General features: G+C 40.2%; 5 protein-coding genes across 10 annotated transcripts; 4 read left to right on the top strand and 1 right to left on the bottom strand.

Annotated features, from left to right (window-relative positions):
- Positions 1–818: 818 nt before the first annotated feature.
- LOC127247402 (subtilisin-like protease SBT5.4) lies at positions 819–4,117 on the top strand. The gene is made up of 11 exons (XM_051269231.1): positions 819–896; positions 1,025–1,140; positions 1,249–1,334; positions 1,449–1,613; positions 1,687–1,798; positions 1,871–2,414; positions 2,480–2,574; positions 2,650–2,895; positions 2,983–3,097; positions 3,173–3,386; positions 3,475–4,117. Exons 1-11 carry the CDS (start codon positions 819–821, stop codon positions 4,014–4,016), a joined length of 2,313 nt encoding a protein of 770 aa, XP_051125188.1. The 3' UTR covers positions 4,017–4,117.
- Positions 4,118–4,353: 236 nt separating this feature from the next.
- Positions 4,354–8,120, top strand: LOC127247627 (probable galacturonosyltransferase 4). Of its 2 annotated transcripts, none has more exons than XM_051269565.1 (9): positions 4,354–4,681; positions 4,779–4,972; positions 5,064–5,098; positions 5,191–5,236; positions 5,399–5,533; positions 5,825–6,096; positions 6,252–6,609; positions 6,713–7,291; positions 7,503–8,120. In XM_051269565.1, exons 4-9 carry the CDS (start codon positions 5,219–5,221, stop codon positions 7,776–7,778), a joined length of 1,638 nt encoding a protein of 545 aa, XP_051125522.1. In that variant the 5' UTR covers positions 4,354–4,681; positions 4,779–4,972; positions 5,064–5,098; positions 5,191–5,218; the 3' UTR covers positions 7,779–8,120. The 2 variants fall into 2 exon arrangements, with proteins under 2 accessions (XP_051125522.1, XP_051125521.1); XM_051269564.1 differs by having other exon boundaries at positions 5,319–5,533.
- Positions 8,121–8,430: 310 nt separating this feature from the next.
- LOC127247628 (glucose-1-phosphate adenylyltransferase small subunit 1, chloroplastic-like) lies at positions 8,431–11,901 on the bottom strand. The gene is made up of 9 exons (XM_051269566.1): positions 11,401–11,901; positions 10,695–10,991; positions 10,049–10,318; positions 9,775–9,954; positions 9,459–9,562; positions 9,233–9,344; positions 9,017–9,115; positions 8,808–8,927; positions 8,431–8,692 (listed from the first exon to the last, which is right to left on the bottom strand). The coding sequence occupies exons 1-9, from the start codon at positions 11,674–11,676 to the stop codon at positions 8,576–8,578; spliced, it is 1,575 nt and encodes a 524-aa protein (XP_051125523.1). The 5' UTR covers positions 11,677–11,901; the 3' UTR covers positions 8,431–8,575.
- Positions 11,902–12,514: 613 nt separating this feature from the next.
- Positions 12,515–14,039, top strand: LOC127247631 (uncharacterized). The gene is made up of 3 exons (XM_051269575.1): positions 12,515–13,024; positions 13,382–13,748; positions 13,928–14,039. The coding sequence occupies exons 1-2, from the start codon at positions 12,554–12,556 to the stop codon at positions 13,406–13,408; spliced, it is 498 nt and encodes a 165-aa protein (XP_051125532.1). The 5' UTR covers positions 12,515–12,553; the 3' UTR covers positions 13,409–13,748; positions 13,928–14,039.
- On the top strand, positions 13,957–17,254 carry LOC127247630 (myb family transcription factor PHL7-like). Of its 5 annotated transcripts, none has more exons than XM_051269570.1 (9): positions 13,957–14,042; positions 14,126–14,285; positions 14,503–14,632; positions 15,379–15,594; positions 15,717–15,793; positions 15,873–15,915; positions 16,044–16,101; positions 16,229–16,298; positions 16,631–17,254. In XM_051269570.1, the coding sequence occupies exons 4-9, from the start codon at positions 15,468–15,470 to the stop codon at positions 17,003–17,005; spliced, it is 750 nt and encodes a 249-aa protein (XP_051125527.1). In that variant the 5' UTR covers positions 13,957–14,042; positions 14,126–14,285; positions 14,503–14,632; positions 15,379–15,467; the 3' UTR covers positions 17,006–17,254. The 5 variants fall into 5 exon arrangements, with proteins under 5 accessions (XP_051125527.1, XP_051125531.1, XP_051125529.1 ...); XM_051269574.1 differs by having other exon boundaries at positions 13,968–14,042; positions 16,050–16,101; XM_051269572.1 differs by having other exon boundaries at positions 13,969–14,042; positions 14,503–14,628.
- The last annotated feature ends 43 nt before the right edge of the window (positions 17,255–17,297 follow it).

The following is a 17,297-nucleotide window of genomic DNA, read 5'->3' as shown; positions in this document are numbered from 1 at the left end:
TTTTAGTAATAAAAACTATTGAAACGCAAATATAATTAAATGCATACTAAAAAAAATAATTAGCGCATATTGAGATACTCAATATATATACTAAGATAATAAAAATATATCTAATGATATTTTATTTACTTTCCAAATAAATTAAAATTAAATGCAGTAATTAAATTACCTATTAATCACAATCATTTTTGTTACCTACAGACCAATATTATGCATAATCAAATGTAATTATAATCTATACTATATATAATTAGAACCTATCAATATATACAAGTAAGTATATATAATCAAGTAGCATTGGCCAATTAAATCTTATAACATTAATTACTTACTATAGAACCCATTTAATCTTTTTCAATTTGAAGTAAATATTTACAAATTTATTCTAAATTAGACACATCATTACATGCAAGGTGTGCACGCTCGATTCGCAGATTGGTCTGATTTGAAATTTACTTTTGAACCCAAATTTTAATTTTAAATTTTATAATATAAATGGCTTTTACAATGTTTCTCCTAAGATAAAATTTGTTTAAAATAATAATGTCAAATATGGGAAATTATATCACATACCTATAATTAAATTTTGCAATAATTTGCTATTGTGCAGCAGTTAATTAGAGAAACAAAAAACCCTGACTCCTACAATTTAGCTGTTTGTTCCAATTGGAATGAAGCTGCATTAATGGCTGCCACGAATGTCAAGTAATGATGTGTCAACACAGTAACATATCTTCTTCGATGGTCTTCTCAATGATTTCATCTTCTTATAAATAGCTGCGCAGTGTTTCGGACATTCTCCAATACACATCATAGAGATGTCAACAATGTTTCCGGCAGCATTGTTTTTTGTCATTTTGGCTGTGTTCCAAGAACCAGCCATTGCCGTAAAAAAGGTGAGCATTGTTGCAGGGTCATCTGCAGACTGCAATATTAATGTTCTTATGGTTTTAATGGAAATCTAGTTTTGGTTGAACTGATCCTATGTTCTGGATTTACGTATGATTGTATTAATTTCCTGCAGTCTTATGTTGTGTATTTGGGAGAGCAATCTCACGCCTCGGGGTTGACGACGACGGACGCTGATCTTGACTTGGTGACGCAATCTCACTCTGAGTTGCTCTCCTCAGTCGTGGGAAGGTTAGGGTTTCGATATGATTTCTTGCTGTCGCCATGGATGCTGCTTTAATTTATTAATCAGTGCATGTTTGCTGATCGATGGAGATGCTGGTTTTCCCTGTTTTGCAGGGAAGGATCTTTGATTTACTCATACAGGAAGAACATCAATGGCTTCGTCGCCATTCTAGATGATGATGAAGCTGCACGAATGAGAGGTAATACATATATATATATATATATAGATATACCCAGATTTTACACACACACACACATATACCTTTTCTGATGGTGGTTGTGTTTTTTTTTTAAAATTGATTCTGTGATCACAGAAAGTCCTGGTGTGGTGTCTGTTTTCGAAGATAAAGGCAAGATTTTGCACACGTCACGTTCGTGGGAGTTTATGAGGCTTGAAAAGAATGGTGTCATTCATCCTTTGTCCTTATGGAAAAGGGCCAATCTTGGAGAAGACATCATCATAGCTAATCTCGACACTGGTAAAAACTAATTTCCATGTTTAATTTTTCCACTGTTTGATCGATCAACGGTTTTTTGCTGCTGCTTTGACAGGGGTATGGCCTGAATCGAAAAGTTTCGACGACAAAGGTTTTGGTCCCATTCCATCGAAGTGGAGAGGAACTTGCGATTTCGGAGGAAACAATTCAAGATCCCTTTGCAATAAGTACTAAATTCTTTCAAAAAGTCTCCTCAATTTCGGATCCAATCATCATCGTTTTGATCGATGCCATTGCAGGAAGCTTATCGGAGCCAGGTACTTCAACAAAGGCTTTATGTCGAACGCCGGTGCTCTCAAGTTTAATTCGACGTATAATACAGCTCGGGACACCGAAGGACACGGCACGCACACTCTCTCCACCGCCGGCGGCAATTTCGTCGCCGGAGCGAGCATCTTCGGCACCGCCAATGGAACAATAAAGGGCGGGTCACCAATGGCCCGAGTTGCATCCTACAAAGTCTGCTGGCCGCCGACCAAGACAACTGCCCCATGTTATGAATCAGACATCATGAAAGGCTTCGACACCGCCATTTCTGACGGCGTCGACGTCTTGTCGGTGTCTTTAGGCGGAGAGGGCCCCGCCGAGTACCTCGACGACGCCATCGCCATCGGCGCCTTCCACGCTGTGATGAAAGGTATTCCGGTGGTCGCCTCCGCCGGAAATACTGGTACAGATTCATCCGTCACGAACGTCGCGCCGTGGATTATTACCGTCGCCGCAAGCTCTATTGATCGGGAATTCGAGGCCAGTGTTAAGCTCGGCGATGGAACTGTTCTAAAGGTAGGTTTTCTAATCATCTGTTAAACCCTAATTTTTTCCCCAAAATTTATCCTCAATGTTTCCAGGGATCGAGCCTCTCCAAACCATTGCCGGACACTAGAATGTATCCTCTCATCACTGGTGGTCAGGCCAAAGCTGCCAATGTGTCTGCTAGGGTTGCGTACGAACTTCCACCTGGACTTCCATTGTCGTCTTCTTCCTTCTCTGGATAACTTAATTAATTGCTAATTCACAGGATGCTCTGTGGGGAAAACTCGTTGGATCCTGAGAAGGCTAAGGGGAAGATCGTGATTTGCCTGAGGGGCATTTCTTCGAGAGTGGATAAAGGGGTTGAAGCAGGCCGCGCAGGTGCTGTCGGGTTTGTTCTTTGTAATGATGCTGCCAATGGCGACGACATCAGTGCTGATACCCATTTACTTCCTGCAACTCATTTAAGTTACAAAAATGGCGTTTCCCTCTTTTCTTATATCAATGCGACCAAGTATGTACCTCAATTTCTGTACCATTTTCTTTTCTTTTTATTATTATTTTTTTTTGGGTATCGAATTTTTCAAGTCTTCTTTTACAGGAAGCCAGTAGGGCTGATTACTCCTCCCACACCATTGTTGAACACAAAGCCTGCTCCACGTTTGGCTTTGTTCTCGTCCAGGGGCCCCAATCTAATCACGCCTGCAATTAATAAGGTTTTCAGATTGTCGAATGTAAATGTACACGGTAATGGTAGTTTATCTAATGGTGTATTGATTTGCAATTTGCAGCCCGACATTACTGCTCCTGGGGTCGACATCATCGCTTCTTACACTGAAGCTCAAAGCCCGACCGAATCCCTCTTCGACAAGCGTAGAACTCCTTACCTTGAATTGTCCGGGACGTCCATGTCCTGCCCTCACGTCGCCGGCGTGGTGGGATTGATCAGGCGCCTCCATCCTGACTGGAGCCCTGCTGCGATCCGATCGGCAATCATGACGACAGGTTGTCATTGATTTCAGAAACCCTAAATTTCAATTTTGTTCAATTTGATTCTTCATTCGCTTGCTAATAAATCTCCGGCGATTACCAGCGAGAACGAGGGACAACACAGTGCGGCCGTTGGTAGACGCCGGCGGCAGGAAGGCGACGCCATTCGGGTACGGGTCGGGTCATATCCGCCCTAACCGGGTCTCCGACCCGGGACTGGTCTACGACCTAACAGTCAATGACTACCTCGACTTTCTCTGCGCCGCAAAGTACGATGAAGACGTAATTCGGAGATTTTCCGGCTCCAAACACGCGTGTCCCGCCAATTTCAGCGTCATGGATTTCAACAATCCGGCGATCACCGTCCCGTCCCTCGCCGGCGGCCAGGTTACAGTGAGAAGATCCGTGAAGCTTGTGGGCAGCCCTGCAAAGTACTACGCCCGGGTTCGGAGCCCGTACGGGTATTCGGTTTCTGTGGAGCCGGGTAACCTTAATTTCGAGAAAACTGGTGAAGTGAAGGTGTTTAAGGTGACGATAAAAGCGTTGAAGCCTGTAAGTTCGTACAGATTTGGGGATCTGACGTGGACGGACGGCCGGCATTACGTGAGGACGCCGATATTGGTTGCCTCCGCCGTGCCGGAATAGTTGGACCGGGTTCGGTAATGATGTCTTTCTTGAAGGTGTGATCTTTGATTGTGTTATTAGAAGCTGAGAGACTACAGGGTTGTATTTTGTTTCCTGATTATTATTCCTTCCATTCTCATTTTAATAATTGCCAAGGATTTGTCTTATTGATACATATATTTTTGTCTAAAATTTTTACGTATTTAATTTTTATATTTTATTGAAAAAATAATTAATTTTGATATAATAATTTAAATAAATATATTATTAATATAATTTTTGAAAAAAAAATATTTATGTAATAAAAACGGTTTAAGAGATACAGATAAATAAATGAGCTAGCATTGCGAAACCCAACTCATATCCGCATTTCAATGAAATGATTAAAAAAAAATTATCATATTGGAGCTTCCATCTTCTTGCACCTTCCTACTTTGAGTGTAGCCGGAAAATTTCATCTGGTTGGGTTAAAAACTCAAACTTTTTGTCCTTGAATTCCAGCTATGTTTGATTTCAGTTCGTTTTAGACCTTTTGATTGTGGGGTGTCTTTCAACTCTTAGCAAATCAATTTCTTTGCTGTGATTGCGCTTGTTTTGGCAGCTTATTAACTCTAATTCGCTCGATTTTCAGAGGGTTCTCCAATCCTCATTATTCACTCATCTATTCGAGTTGGGTTTTCATTGTTGTAAGTTTCACAAACTACTTTCCTTTTCTGAATTTCTCAATCTATATCGTCTGGGCTTGAGTCCCTCACTGGATTTGCCCTTATTCATGTGTCTAAGGGTAAAAAATTCCGGCTCATTCTCATAGCTGAAGCGTTAGGGTTTGATTGTGGGATGTTCGGAGGTCGAGGCTGAAGCATAAACGATGAAGATGAAACTCAGGAAATCAGTGCTTTTCTTGCTGTTGGTGACGGTTCTTGCGCCAATTGTTCTGTACACAGATACTCTTGGATCGTATTTCACATCATCTTCTTGTAACATTCGTTGTTCCTATTTCAATCTTTATTAAAAGAGTTAACTGGTTCCTGTCTAATTGATTTGTGTTTTTCCTTTGTGTTTTTATAGCTCGGGATGCATTTGTAGAAGATATTTCAAACGTAGTAAGTTTTGCCCACTTTGCTTTTATATACTTTAATAATTTTTGGTGAAGACTGAAGAGGGAAAGTTTACTTCTTGGATGTTCTGTTTGTAGATGTATGCTGGTGAAATCAGGCCATTAAATGTGCTACTCACTGCAGGTGTTTGTTACTTCTTGTTTATTTCTCGAATACACAGTATGGAATCTTTAAACTGATGAAAGTTATGCAACTTGATTAACAGAGGATGGGTTTTCGACTTTATCCTCTTTGAGAAGTAGCGGCGTTGACAACCATTCTTTGGATGATCATCCCTTGAGACAGGTGACACTGGTGGCTGCAAGGGAGGATAATTCGATGAAAAATGAACCAACTGGGGATGTAAGAGGTGGGGTTAATTCAAATGATCAGCAGCATTACAAAGGCTCATCTGATAATGAGTCGGGGAAAATGGTAAGGGTATGTGCTAGCACTCCTGCAGGTTAATTATGTCTCATATGTTTGTGGTATTAAGCATAGTTAGGAAACTAGTTATCGGTATTGTATTGTTATATTAATGTTGTTGAAAGCTGCTGAGGTGTTCAATGTTATATGGAAAGATTTTTTAGTTAGGTGATTCAACTGTAAATATTTGTTTGTTCGATTACCTATGTAAGATTTCGGAGATTTTTTTGTTGGGAGATTTAAGAAGACTTTATGCTGTCTACTATTTTTGCACTACTTTCCAAATTTTTTATTTGTTTATTGTAGGAAGTGAAGCATCTACTACAGTCTTCCGATATATCTAGTAAAGATACTTCAAGAGAACAAACGAGGGCTATGAGTGAGAAACTGAGAGAAGAAACAGCACTGCCGGATGTTCGCATACGTCAGCTTAAGGACCAGCTGGTTCGAGCCAGAGTTTATCTGTCGCTTTCAGGGACTCGAAACAATGCTCACTTTATAAGGGAGCTTCGTGTGCGTATTAAGGATATTCAGCGAACACTTGGAGATGCCACCAAGGATTCTGAGCTGCCCAAAAAGTGAGTTGTATTTTACACACGTGTTTCATCAAATAACTTTTACATGTGAAAGCTTGTCGCAAATGGAAGATTTGTGTTGATATTTTTCTTTATCAGTTTTGGTTTTGACCGAGTAGTTTTAGCTTCCCAATAATCGGATTTTTGGTTGAATGTAGTTCTTTAGAGAAGTTGAAAGCGATGGAGCAAACATTGTTAAAAGGCAAAGGCATACAGGATGATTGTACCGCCATGGTAAAGAAACTTCGTGCGATGATTCATCTGTCTGAGGAACAGCTCCGAGTCAACAAGAAGCAGACTTTGTTCTTGACACACCTAACAGCAAAGACAACTCCTAAAGGGCTTCACTGTCTTCCTCTGCGACTTTCAACTGAATATTTCATGCTGAGTTCGTCTCAACAAGATTTCGCCAACAAGGAAAAACTAGGCGATCCTAACCTGTACCACTACGCCTTGTTTTCAGACAATGTCTTGGCTGCGGCAGTTGTTGTGAACTCAACAATAACCAATGCAAAGGTGCAATAGTTATTGAATCTAAAGATTTTCATTTATTGATCTGTCTTGGAAGCCTATTACAGTTCAATTTGATACTGATTTTTTGGTGTTTTCTACCGAGCAGGATCCTTCAAAACACGTCTTCCATGTTGTCACTGATAGACTTAACTATGCTGCCATGAAAATGTGGTTTTTGGCGAATCCTCCAGGCAAGGCCACGATACAGGTTCAGAATGTTGAAGAGTTCACTTGGTTAAATTCAAGTTACAGTCCTGTTCTTAGGCAGTTGGGGTCTCCCTCCATGATTGATTATTACTTCAAAAGTCGTCGCGGTGCTGCATCAGATTCAAACCTGAAATACAGAAACCCCAAGTACCTCTCCATCATGAATCACCTTCGGTTTTACCTACCTGAGATCTTCCCAAACCTGGGCAAGGTTTTGTTCTTAGACGATGATATTGTGGTCCAAAAGGACCTCACCAACCTCTGGTCTCTTGACCTGAGGGGTAAAGTTATTGGAGTGGTAGAGACATGTGGAGAGAACTTTCATCGGTTTGACCGTTACCTCAATTTTTCGAATCCTCTGATTTCTGAAAGGTTCAGTCCCCGTGCCTGTGGTTGGGCTTTTGGGATGAATATCTTTGATCTGGACAAGTGGAGGAATCAAAATATTACTGAAGTTTACCACAACTGGCAGAACTTGGTAAGTTACATTTATTTTCAGCGGTCGACTCAATTGCATGGAAATAAATGCATATGCAATTATACCTGTCTAAGTATGCCGAATGAGATCTGAATGAAGTTGAGGCATTTTAGATTGAGTTGTGATGAAAATTTCTTGCATTATATCCCCCTGTGAATTTTTACTGAGCAAGAAACATCATATCTGACATTGAATATGTTTTTATGCTCAGAATCGGGACAGGCTGCTTTGGAAACTCGGGACTTTGCCGCCCGGTTTGATAACCTTCTGGAACCACACTTTTGCCCTTGATAAATCTTGGCATGCCCTTGGACTGGGGTATAATCCAAATGTATCACAGAAGGAGATCGAGCGGGCTGCTGTTATACATTATAACGGCAACTTGAAACCTTGGCTTGAGATAAGCATACCCAAGTTCAGAAACTACTGGGCAAAATTCATCGATTATGATAATCAATATCTGCGGGAATGCAACATTTCTCCATGAGCGACTTGTACCAGCGATTCACCCTCAGCTACGTTTGTGATGGCAAAGTTATTTAATGACGATTCTCCCTCAGCTATGTGAGTGATGGTGAAGCTATTTAAATTGCAACTACATGCCCTTCCTATTTTAATGTGTGAATAGGATGCTGCTAAGCTATTTAGTTATGTTTTCTTTAGTGGCGTATTTGTTGTTGGAAGCTGCTGCTGCAAGCTGTATGTTGTTGTACATGATCTGAGAGTGCAGTTGATATTCTTTTGTAGCTTGAATTCGACATTGTGCAGTTGCTGCTTTGTTCTCTGGATAAATTTTATATCAAAGCCTACATGTTCTACTGCTGAAGAACTAAGCCCAATGCCGACTCGATAAATCTGCGTCTACAGGTAGGGGCCCTAACAAATCTTGTAGGCTATGGGAACACTTGGATTACTCTGATTATGCTTCTTGACTTAGATTCCTCCTTGTGTAACAATGATGTGCTCTTTGTGCTTGTTACATCGAAAGAAAGATGCTGTGGTCGTCTTCAGTCACAAATTCATTATCAGGATCTTTGGACAGCCAAGTATCCCTGAGAAGTTCTTATTTCTGCTACTTTGGTATAACATTAACAGGAGAAGAAAGTTCATGGTGAGTCATTTACACTTAAAAGGCAACATCCAAGTAAATAAACCGTCGTTTTATTCAGCGTCCCCTTTCAGTATAAGATGTTTTTTTGTTCTCTAAAAGAGAAGAGGAATGGGAAGTTTTTGTAAAAGAGAAGCTGCATTGGTAGAACCTGCTTAGCAATTTGTTGTATGAGTTCAAATAACTGTTCCACTAGGAATCAGGGCATCCTTGACTACAGTAACAATGCCACTCTTGATGAAGTAGCCATCAGTCTCTCTAGCTGCTTCTTGCACGTCGTCGCTGTTAATGATCTGTTGGGATAAGTTAAAACAGGGCATCAAGAGCTGGCACATTGGGAAAACATAGGCTTCTGGTCTGCAGGAAATAGAATTTCTATGGAAGGGAAGAAGGTATTGAGGATCTAACCTTTACATTTTCTCCAATACGTGCATTTTTGTCGATAATTGCCCGTTTGATGTGCGAATTCTTGCCAATGCCAATGGGAACCCCTCCTTTGGCTGCCAGCAGCCTTCTATCTGCATCCGTCTGTCCAAATGGCATTTACAAGATTAAATCTGGAACATTGAAGCAAGTAAACTTTTGTTGCGAAAGAAAGGGTTGGCTGTGGCATTTACCTCATAATAGTCGGCTCCCATCAACAGGGTGTCTTCTATGATTGCACCCTCTGATATGCATGATCGAAGACCGATTACAGAATGATGTATTGTACAGTTCTGTGAATCGAAAAGTGAGCATTTTAAATTAGCAAACTGCTGTTGCTATCAGCATCCCGTTCTTCATATCCTATTCAACAATGCTGTATGGAAAACTCTTTAAATCAAGAAATTTACCTTTATGACACAGCCCTCACCGATGACACTGTCAGTAACATCTGCATTGAGCATTTTGGAAGGCGGCAAGTACCGTGGTTGTGTATAAATTGGGGCAGAACGGTCATAGAAACTGCATCGAACGAACCAAGTAATGTATATGTTTGCAGCCATAGTGAATGAAAAGAAGAGATGGGGAGAGATCAGCAGCACATGTTTCGACCCTGGTAAGAAACTATTAGCTTACCTGAAATCTGGCACTGGCTTTTTTGTTATCCCCAAATTGGCATTGTAGAATGCTTCAATTGTCCCAATGTCCTCCCAGTAGCCATCATACAGATATGCCTGAACCTGATCCATGAACAGCACATTTACTCGGATACACAAAGAAGAGCCAATCATTAGCTATGGTAAACACTCCATCTGTTAGTAAAAAAGATTAGATCCCTTCAGTCTTTCTTGTAAACAGTCACTTTTAATGTCTAACTGGGAAGAGAAACAATCTTTCCAAGTGATATCTGTGACTACATCCAACAAACAGTAATTCCACAAGCAAGACTTACCCTCATGCCGATTGAAGTAGCACCGGGAATGACTTCACTTCCGAAATCATTTGCGGCCGGAAAATTATCTTGCAGTAGCTTCATCATTACATTCTTACTGAAAACATAGATGCCCATGCTAGCAATGTATGGCATTTCCTTTGCTCTAACGTCGTCTAGACCTAAAATTGTTGTGTCAACCTTCCATAAAACAGACCAGAATTAAAAGATATCAGTAGATAGAATTCCAAAAGCACAGTGTTAAAGCCAATAAATGCATGGCGGAAGGTTGTACCTTCATGGCTTTCAGTTGATCTCCCTTTGGTTTCTCTGCAAATTCTATAATTCTTCCCTCCTCATCGATCTTCATTAAGCCGAATGCAGTGGCACGTTTTTCATCCATTGGTAGTGCTGCAACTGTTATATCAGCATCAGTTTCTCGGTGCGCTTGGATGAATTTTTCATAATCCATCCGATACAAGTGATCTCCAGCAAGAACCAGAAATTCAAGAACTTCATGTTCTTCAAAGAGCCACAAGTACTGCCTTACAGCATCTGCTGTACCCTAAAAGATGCCACAATATAGATTAGACAAAATAATAGGTACTGTTGTGAACACAAAATAAAATTGAAGTTTCCCCGAAAGCAATCAACACAACAAAGAAATATATTCACTTTGTTCCCAGTTTAGCCACACTATGCAGCTGCATTTTGAGGGTATCAGATTTAGCTAGCAAGTGATAACTTCGCCTATTCCAGAATTAGCTTATAGTTTTCCCTGGTTGCTATTTTCTAAAAAAGCCCGTATTTTGAAGCTAAAACTTCAATTTCCCCGGATGTGGTGCAGCAGCTGATGAAATGCTCACCCACCCCACCAAAACAAGGAGAGAAAAACATAAAGCAATAGGCGAAATAAGAGGTGCAAGCCCTGAATGTCTTACCTGGAACCAGTTTGGATTTTCTGGGCTTTGCTGGGCAGCAAGAACCTCAACAAATCCTTCATTCTTATAGCCACCCATGTTACTTGCATAGGCTCGTGACAAATGGCGATTAAGGGATGCAGAATTGAACTGAGTCAGTACATAGATCTTGGATATGTTGCTGTTCAAACAATTACTAACAGGGATGTCAATCAACCGATAATTTGCACCCAATGGAACAGCAGGCTTTGCCCTCTTCTTTGTAAGAGGATAAAGCCTTGTCCCAGCTCCACCTCCAAGAATGATGCCCAGTACACTCTGCATGAACAAGAAAAAAGAACTTGTATCAATTCACAAAAGGAATATTGGCTTAGAAGTTAGACATTGATCAAAAAAATGTGTTCTTGAATGCAAGAGTAGCCGCCAAATAGATTTAGCAATTACTATATATAAGCTAGCACCAATGGATAGATCAGAACTAAACATTTTCAGATGATTTAGGCAGAAGTTTCATATATTTACAGGAAATTCATGGCCACATTATGTTTTCGCATAGATCAGATAACATCATTCATTCCAAACGGTGGCATTATTTCAATAGATGCAAACCACGAGTAATGCTGATCAGATTGCAGTGAAAGACAGAGTGTAACATTAGCAAGAATTCAGACTGACATCTCCAATCAAATAATCGTACACACAGACAAGAATGGAAGAGATAATATACAGTGCTGGCGTCTGGGTCGAGACAGGTCTGAGAAGAACTGGAATCAGAGACAGCTTTCGGAGAAACAACGTGAGAAGGAAGCAATCCGAGCTTTCTGCTTAAACCATTGTTCCTTTCCAGATTCACACGTAAGGCACCTCCAAATATCTCCGATTTGGAGGAACAAACACTGTATTTACAATGCAATCTGGTCTGCCCACTGATTCCCGAAGAGGAAGACAAAGAGCGCTTCCCAAATACCACAGGAGATGACGATGCCACCGCCGCCATCTGCATTCCTTCCAAACCTCCAACACCTCAACGCTATTACCACGTACACTCAGATACAGGATTATTTCCGATATTGTAATAGATATCCAAATCGAGATCCTGCACTGGATACACACTGCTGAGAAATGAAGGAATCAGGATTGATTGGAGTTTAGATTGCGAATCAAATCGACAGAAAATCAGAGATATTGGCGTCCAGAAGTGTGCTTGGAAGTGTGTGTCGAGGAATGATCGAGATAATATCTTTTTGATAACAGACTCTTACACCTCGGGCCAATACACGCCACTGGTTTTAATTTTTTTATTATAATTTATTGTCCAAATATTCAAATCAACAACCATTCCTCTACAGATTTCGTCGTGTATTTAAAAAAATAATTATTATAATTAAGAACTATTTAACGTGCTATGTGACCCACAAATTAATCTTAAAAAAACAATAATTAGCTAGTCCCTTTCAAGAAAATGAGTTGTGCAATCAACCGTCATTATTTTAAGATTCCTTAAAAAAAAAATTAAATTCAATTGTAATTGATTAGTGCCAATAAATATTAAAGATTATTCACGCTAATTGGCATCACAAAACTTCTGATTTGAAATAGCCTAATAAACGGCACGCGCCGTGCACGTGGATGTGCCGTTACATTGTTGGATTTGATATTATACTGAAAGTGAAAATATTTGTAAGGATTTTATTTTTTTCAAAAAATAGAAAATTTAAATATCTGTAGTATATACGTCGATGTGTAATTAATGTGGTGAGCCACGTAGGTATGGCGTCTTGCGTATTCAGTAACTGCACACAACCGTACCAATATATAAGCAGTGCAGGGGCGGTTCACGTTCTCCGTCCCTTTTTAAATTGAATCTTCTCTGATTATCAATGGCCGCAGTTCGATCTGCTTCGCTGACAGTCGCAGTCGCGACCTGGTTTATCCTGCTCTGTCCAGCGCTCATTTCCTCTGCAGAGGAAGCCAAGGAATTAGCCTCGCAAGTGTGCAGGAACACGACGGATTTCTCCTTCTGCCAGGACGCAATCTACGCTGATCCCCGCGCTCCAGGCGCCAACCGCGTCGTCCTGGCCTACATCGCTTTCGGAAAGGCGTACGCTAACGGAACAGATACTAGAGCATACATTGCCTCGAGGTTAACATCCGGCGGTGCTAATGAATCTGAAGGTGTGTTGACTGGTATGAAGAACTGCTTGACGAAGTATGACGAGGCGGTGCAGACGCTGGCGCAGATACTAGGCGACTTGGATTCGGAAACGTATTATGAATTGGATAAACGGTCGCTGGAAGTCGGAAGATTTCCGGCGGCGTGCGAGGAGGGTTTCAAGGTCGGTGCATCTCCGGTAAGCCAGAGGAACAGTAACTTGATCAAGCTTATGAATATCTGTTACGTTGTTTCGAAGCTTTTCTTATACAATTGAATTTTCATTTTATACCTCTTTACTTTCACTTAAATAATTGTGCATTCTGACTATTTGTTGATAAAATATCAAATGAGAATTGTATTCAATTTGGATGATGTTCGAATTATTCGAATATGTTTGCTTTCAATTTATCGCCATTCCCAACGCGTTTCCAAATTCAATAAGGCTTCTCCGGTTACTTAGTTTGCTTAGCTTTCGTGACTTGTCTTATTGAATTTAATTTGCTAACAATAACAAAAAACTATTATTCAAAAAGAAATTAAACTACTTGTACAGTGGACAGAACGATTCAGGAAAGGTTAAAAATAGGAGTAAAGATATAGTCTAAATCTGTAGCATCCAAAAGAATTTTGCACCTGACAGACAACCTCCGACATCCTACAATCAATTCCATCCTCCAACTCTAGTTGCAATCCATCAGTTCCATGCAATGCAGGCTTTGTTTTCGGCACTTAGGTCAGTTCATTATGCGCTATATATATATACATAATACATATATATTAGAACTGGTGAAATTGTTATGGCTGTTGGCATTGGCAACGAAGGAGATGGACGCAGCACGTCCGTAGCTGCAGTCCCCAACTCCCGATCAGTGACGGAAGGATCAACAGTGGCGAAGAAGGCTCGGATTGGCTATAGATTGGTTAGAACATATTCTACCAGTTAATAATGTATCAGTTAAAATTAACCCATAAAGTCTTGTTTTTGCCCTATGAATTTGACTAATTCTGCTCTTCGTGTTCTGCACCTATAGCTCGCCTTGCAACCGATTTATATATGAAACATTGTTACCAAATCCAATAAAATAGTAATTTATTTCAGTAAAATAAGCAGAATAGTAATGGAGTGATGCGACGGGGTACGCCCTCCAGACGGGGGCGATTATTCCCGAGAATATTCCGTGGCCGTGCCCCGCCCGGTCGCTGTCGTCGTCTACGTCAGTTTCCACATAATTTGTCTGTCTTCAGCATGAATGTTTTTGTACTTATCATTAGCCCTAATTAATATCTTCTGGAATAGCGGCGGTGATATTTGCATGGTTGAGGAGAATCGAGCGTCCATGGAAGCCAATCTCGGCTGTGAATCGTTGGTCTAGGCCCTGCGAGTGGTCCCGCTTATTTATGATAATGTGTTTGATTGAGCCGGCGAAGACACCTCCGACTCTGCGCTGCCCCTCTAAGTAAGTGCTTTGTTAAATAAATTCGTGCTATGCATATATTGCCATTACATGGATCTCAAATGAAGAAGAAGAAGACGATGATTATTAACGAAGGTTTGAGTTAGGGTTCCAACAATTGTGATTATAAAGCGTGATGCAGTATTCATTAGCATACCTACTTACTTACCTACCTACCGCCTGTGCTTCATTTTCACGTGTGGCTTTTTTACTTGTGTAGGAAACTCAAAATCAGTGCCATTTGAACGCCACATTCTCTTCACTGCTAATTAGGTCTGGTCCATTCTGCGTCGTCATCCGGTGAATTGATGTTCAGATATTTGCAGCTGAGAAGTGTATAGATCTGGTTGGTATGGCTTTTTTCTTTTCTTTTCTTTTTTTCCTTCTTCCCTTTTTTTTTTTTTTTTTTTTTCTGGATTTAAGACTGACATTTCTGAAATTAGTAACTGCTTTTTCGCTCGGTAGCTTGAAGTTTGCTCAACTCCTGTTCCTTCATACACATCTTTGCATTTCTAAAGTTTAGCATATTTTGTAAATGGTATAATTGATAGTGGAAATTTCCTTTTATCTTCTGGAAGAAAAGAAAATTTTATGTGCTACAACAGTTATGCTTTGGTTTCAGGGCTGAATTATATCTTGACATCCAGGTCAATAGGCTAATTCAAATGCTTCCATAGTTTAGGTTCCTCCCGCGATGATAAGTTGGAAGGGGGGTTTAAATATCCCCAATGTCATGTTTTTATTACACATTATTGAATCAGATTACTAAAATCATCATGATGTTGTTTTAGCTCTTTTAATTTGATGATGATAGATTTGTGTTTTTCCATTATTTTATGGTTCATTTCATTTCTTTGGATGATATCAAGGTTAAATGAGTTTGGTATACTCTCTCTGTGCTTTATTAACTTATCGAGAACTGAAAATATAAATGGGTTAGCACATGGTTAGAGTTCTGATGACTACACACTTCTTTTCTTTAATACTATTCCATAATGATTTTCTTCCCCAAGTAAGATCATCTAAAATACTTTCTTGACTTCTGCATTACCACGTCTTATGAATTCTAATTGTTTATTTATTTTTGATACCATAGATGTTCAAAAAATGCACAAGCTTGCGCAACTGTGGTTTTCAGCAATAGAGCCTTTTGAAACAAACCATTAGACTGTGATACACAGCGTGATGGATCAGGCTGGTAGTAATAATGTGCAAAACAATGCGAATTTGTTCTCTAAGCAGCGGCTTCGATGGACGAACGAGCTTCATGAACAATTTGTTGGTGCTGTGGCACAACTCGGCGGACCAGACAGTGAGTTGTTTCACTTTTGGTTGCAATACCTTGGCCCTGCATCTCTATTGGAATAAAAGAATATGATGATACTAGACATGAACTCGCAAGTATATAAGATAACGTTAATTTTTTGTTATCAGGAGCTACACCTAAAGGTGTCCTCAGAGTTATGGGAGTCCAAGGCTTAACTATCTACCATGTCAAAAGCCATTTGCAGGTATATATATCTTGAAACTTCACCTTACTTACATGGTCGCCCATTTGTAATTTGCACTAATATTCATTGTCCCATCCAGAAGTACAGGCTTGCCAAGTATGCTCCCGACTCTTCATCCGATGGTAGGTTGTTATGCTATACTATCTTCATAATTTATGGTGGAGCAATTTACCATACTTATGTAGCCATAAATTTACTTAAAATTGTGGTCATCGGACTCATTCTTGTTTCACTTTTTCTGATGTATAAGGTACAGTGGGTGTGAAAAAAGAATTTGAAGGCCTACTTGCTAACTTGGATGGTTCACCGTAAGTTGAATCTTCTTTCATTGTATTCATTCAGGCCATCTATTGATGTATACAATCATTAGCTCCGTTTCGTTTCTTTATGTATATTATTCTGGTCGTGCTATAACATTACTCTTTTTGCTTAAAGTGGGATGTGCATAACTGAGGCCCTCAAGTTGCAGATGGAGGTTCAAAAGCGACTGCAAGAGCAACTCGAGGTATACTCTGCTTTCATTTCTTCATTCAATGGTTTATGCATAAAATGATCAAATTATTTGGGAGATTGTTAAGGAAGTTGCATCAAAGAAGGTGCATCCTATAACTTGTTCATATTTATCATCTATGGTTCATACGACGAATTTTTAATTTAGCCAGGAGCTGAATATGGTTAATTTTGCACTTCACTTTTGAGAGGCACGCACGTATTAGTCACTAAAATGTTGCCCTTGAGAGCCTAAAAAGCTCAGTGATGAGGAATGTATGAATTTCTTGAAAGTGCTTTGTTCATGTGAAATTACGCATTCCATTGAACTTCCGATGGATCTTACAGGTGCAGAGGCAACTGCAGCTCCGGATAGAGGCCCAGGGGAAATACTTGCAAAAGATGATCGAAGAGCAACAGCGCCTGAATGGAGTTCTTTCAGAACCACCAGGACCGGGAATCTCTGCTGCTGTCGCCGAGGGAACTAATCCAGAATCCGGTAATAAACCTGAACCACCCACCCCTGCCCCAGCTTCGGAAGCACCCTTTCTAAACACACCAGCCAAAGAACATCCTTCTGCTAAGAGTGCTTCCGTAGAGGAATCTTTCACGTCCCATCATGAGCCACCAACCCCTGATTCTAGTTGGCATCTAACTTCATCAGTCGATTGTGCAACTGGTGGGAGTTCCAAACGAAGTTTAGCAGTTGTAACTCAGAGGTAGGTAGTAGCTGATCAGTTGTTGTTCGAGCCCAGGGAGTCGAGCTCAAGTCCCTCCCTGGACTCAACAACGACAACCTCTTCAGTTTCCTTGACTAGGATGGTAGTTTGGCTGTGCACAACTATTTGTTAGTTACTACAGCTACAGGTTTAGTGACAAGCGTAGAACACTGCTTGTGTGTTTGTAGGTTGTCACAGTGCATTTACCTTGAATAACTTCAAATGTATTTGGCCGTTTACAGAATGGTTTCAATATATTGCATTTTAACAATAAAACACACACTAGTTTGAAGAAA

The sequence above is a fragment of the Andrographis paniculata genome, unplaced genomic scaffold (genome assembly GCF_009805555.1).
Source record: "Andrographis paniculata isolate CXL003 unplaced genomic scaffold, ASM980555v1 Contig32END, whole genome shotgun sequence".
NCBI lineage: Eukaryota > Viridiplantae > Streptophyta > Magnoliopsida > Lamiales > Acanthaceae > Andrographis > Andrographis paniculata.
Note: the sequence above shows the minus strand (reverse complement) of the source record. Positions and strands in the feature narration are given on the sequence as shown.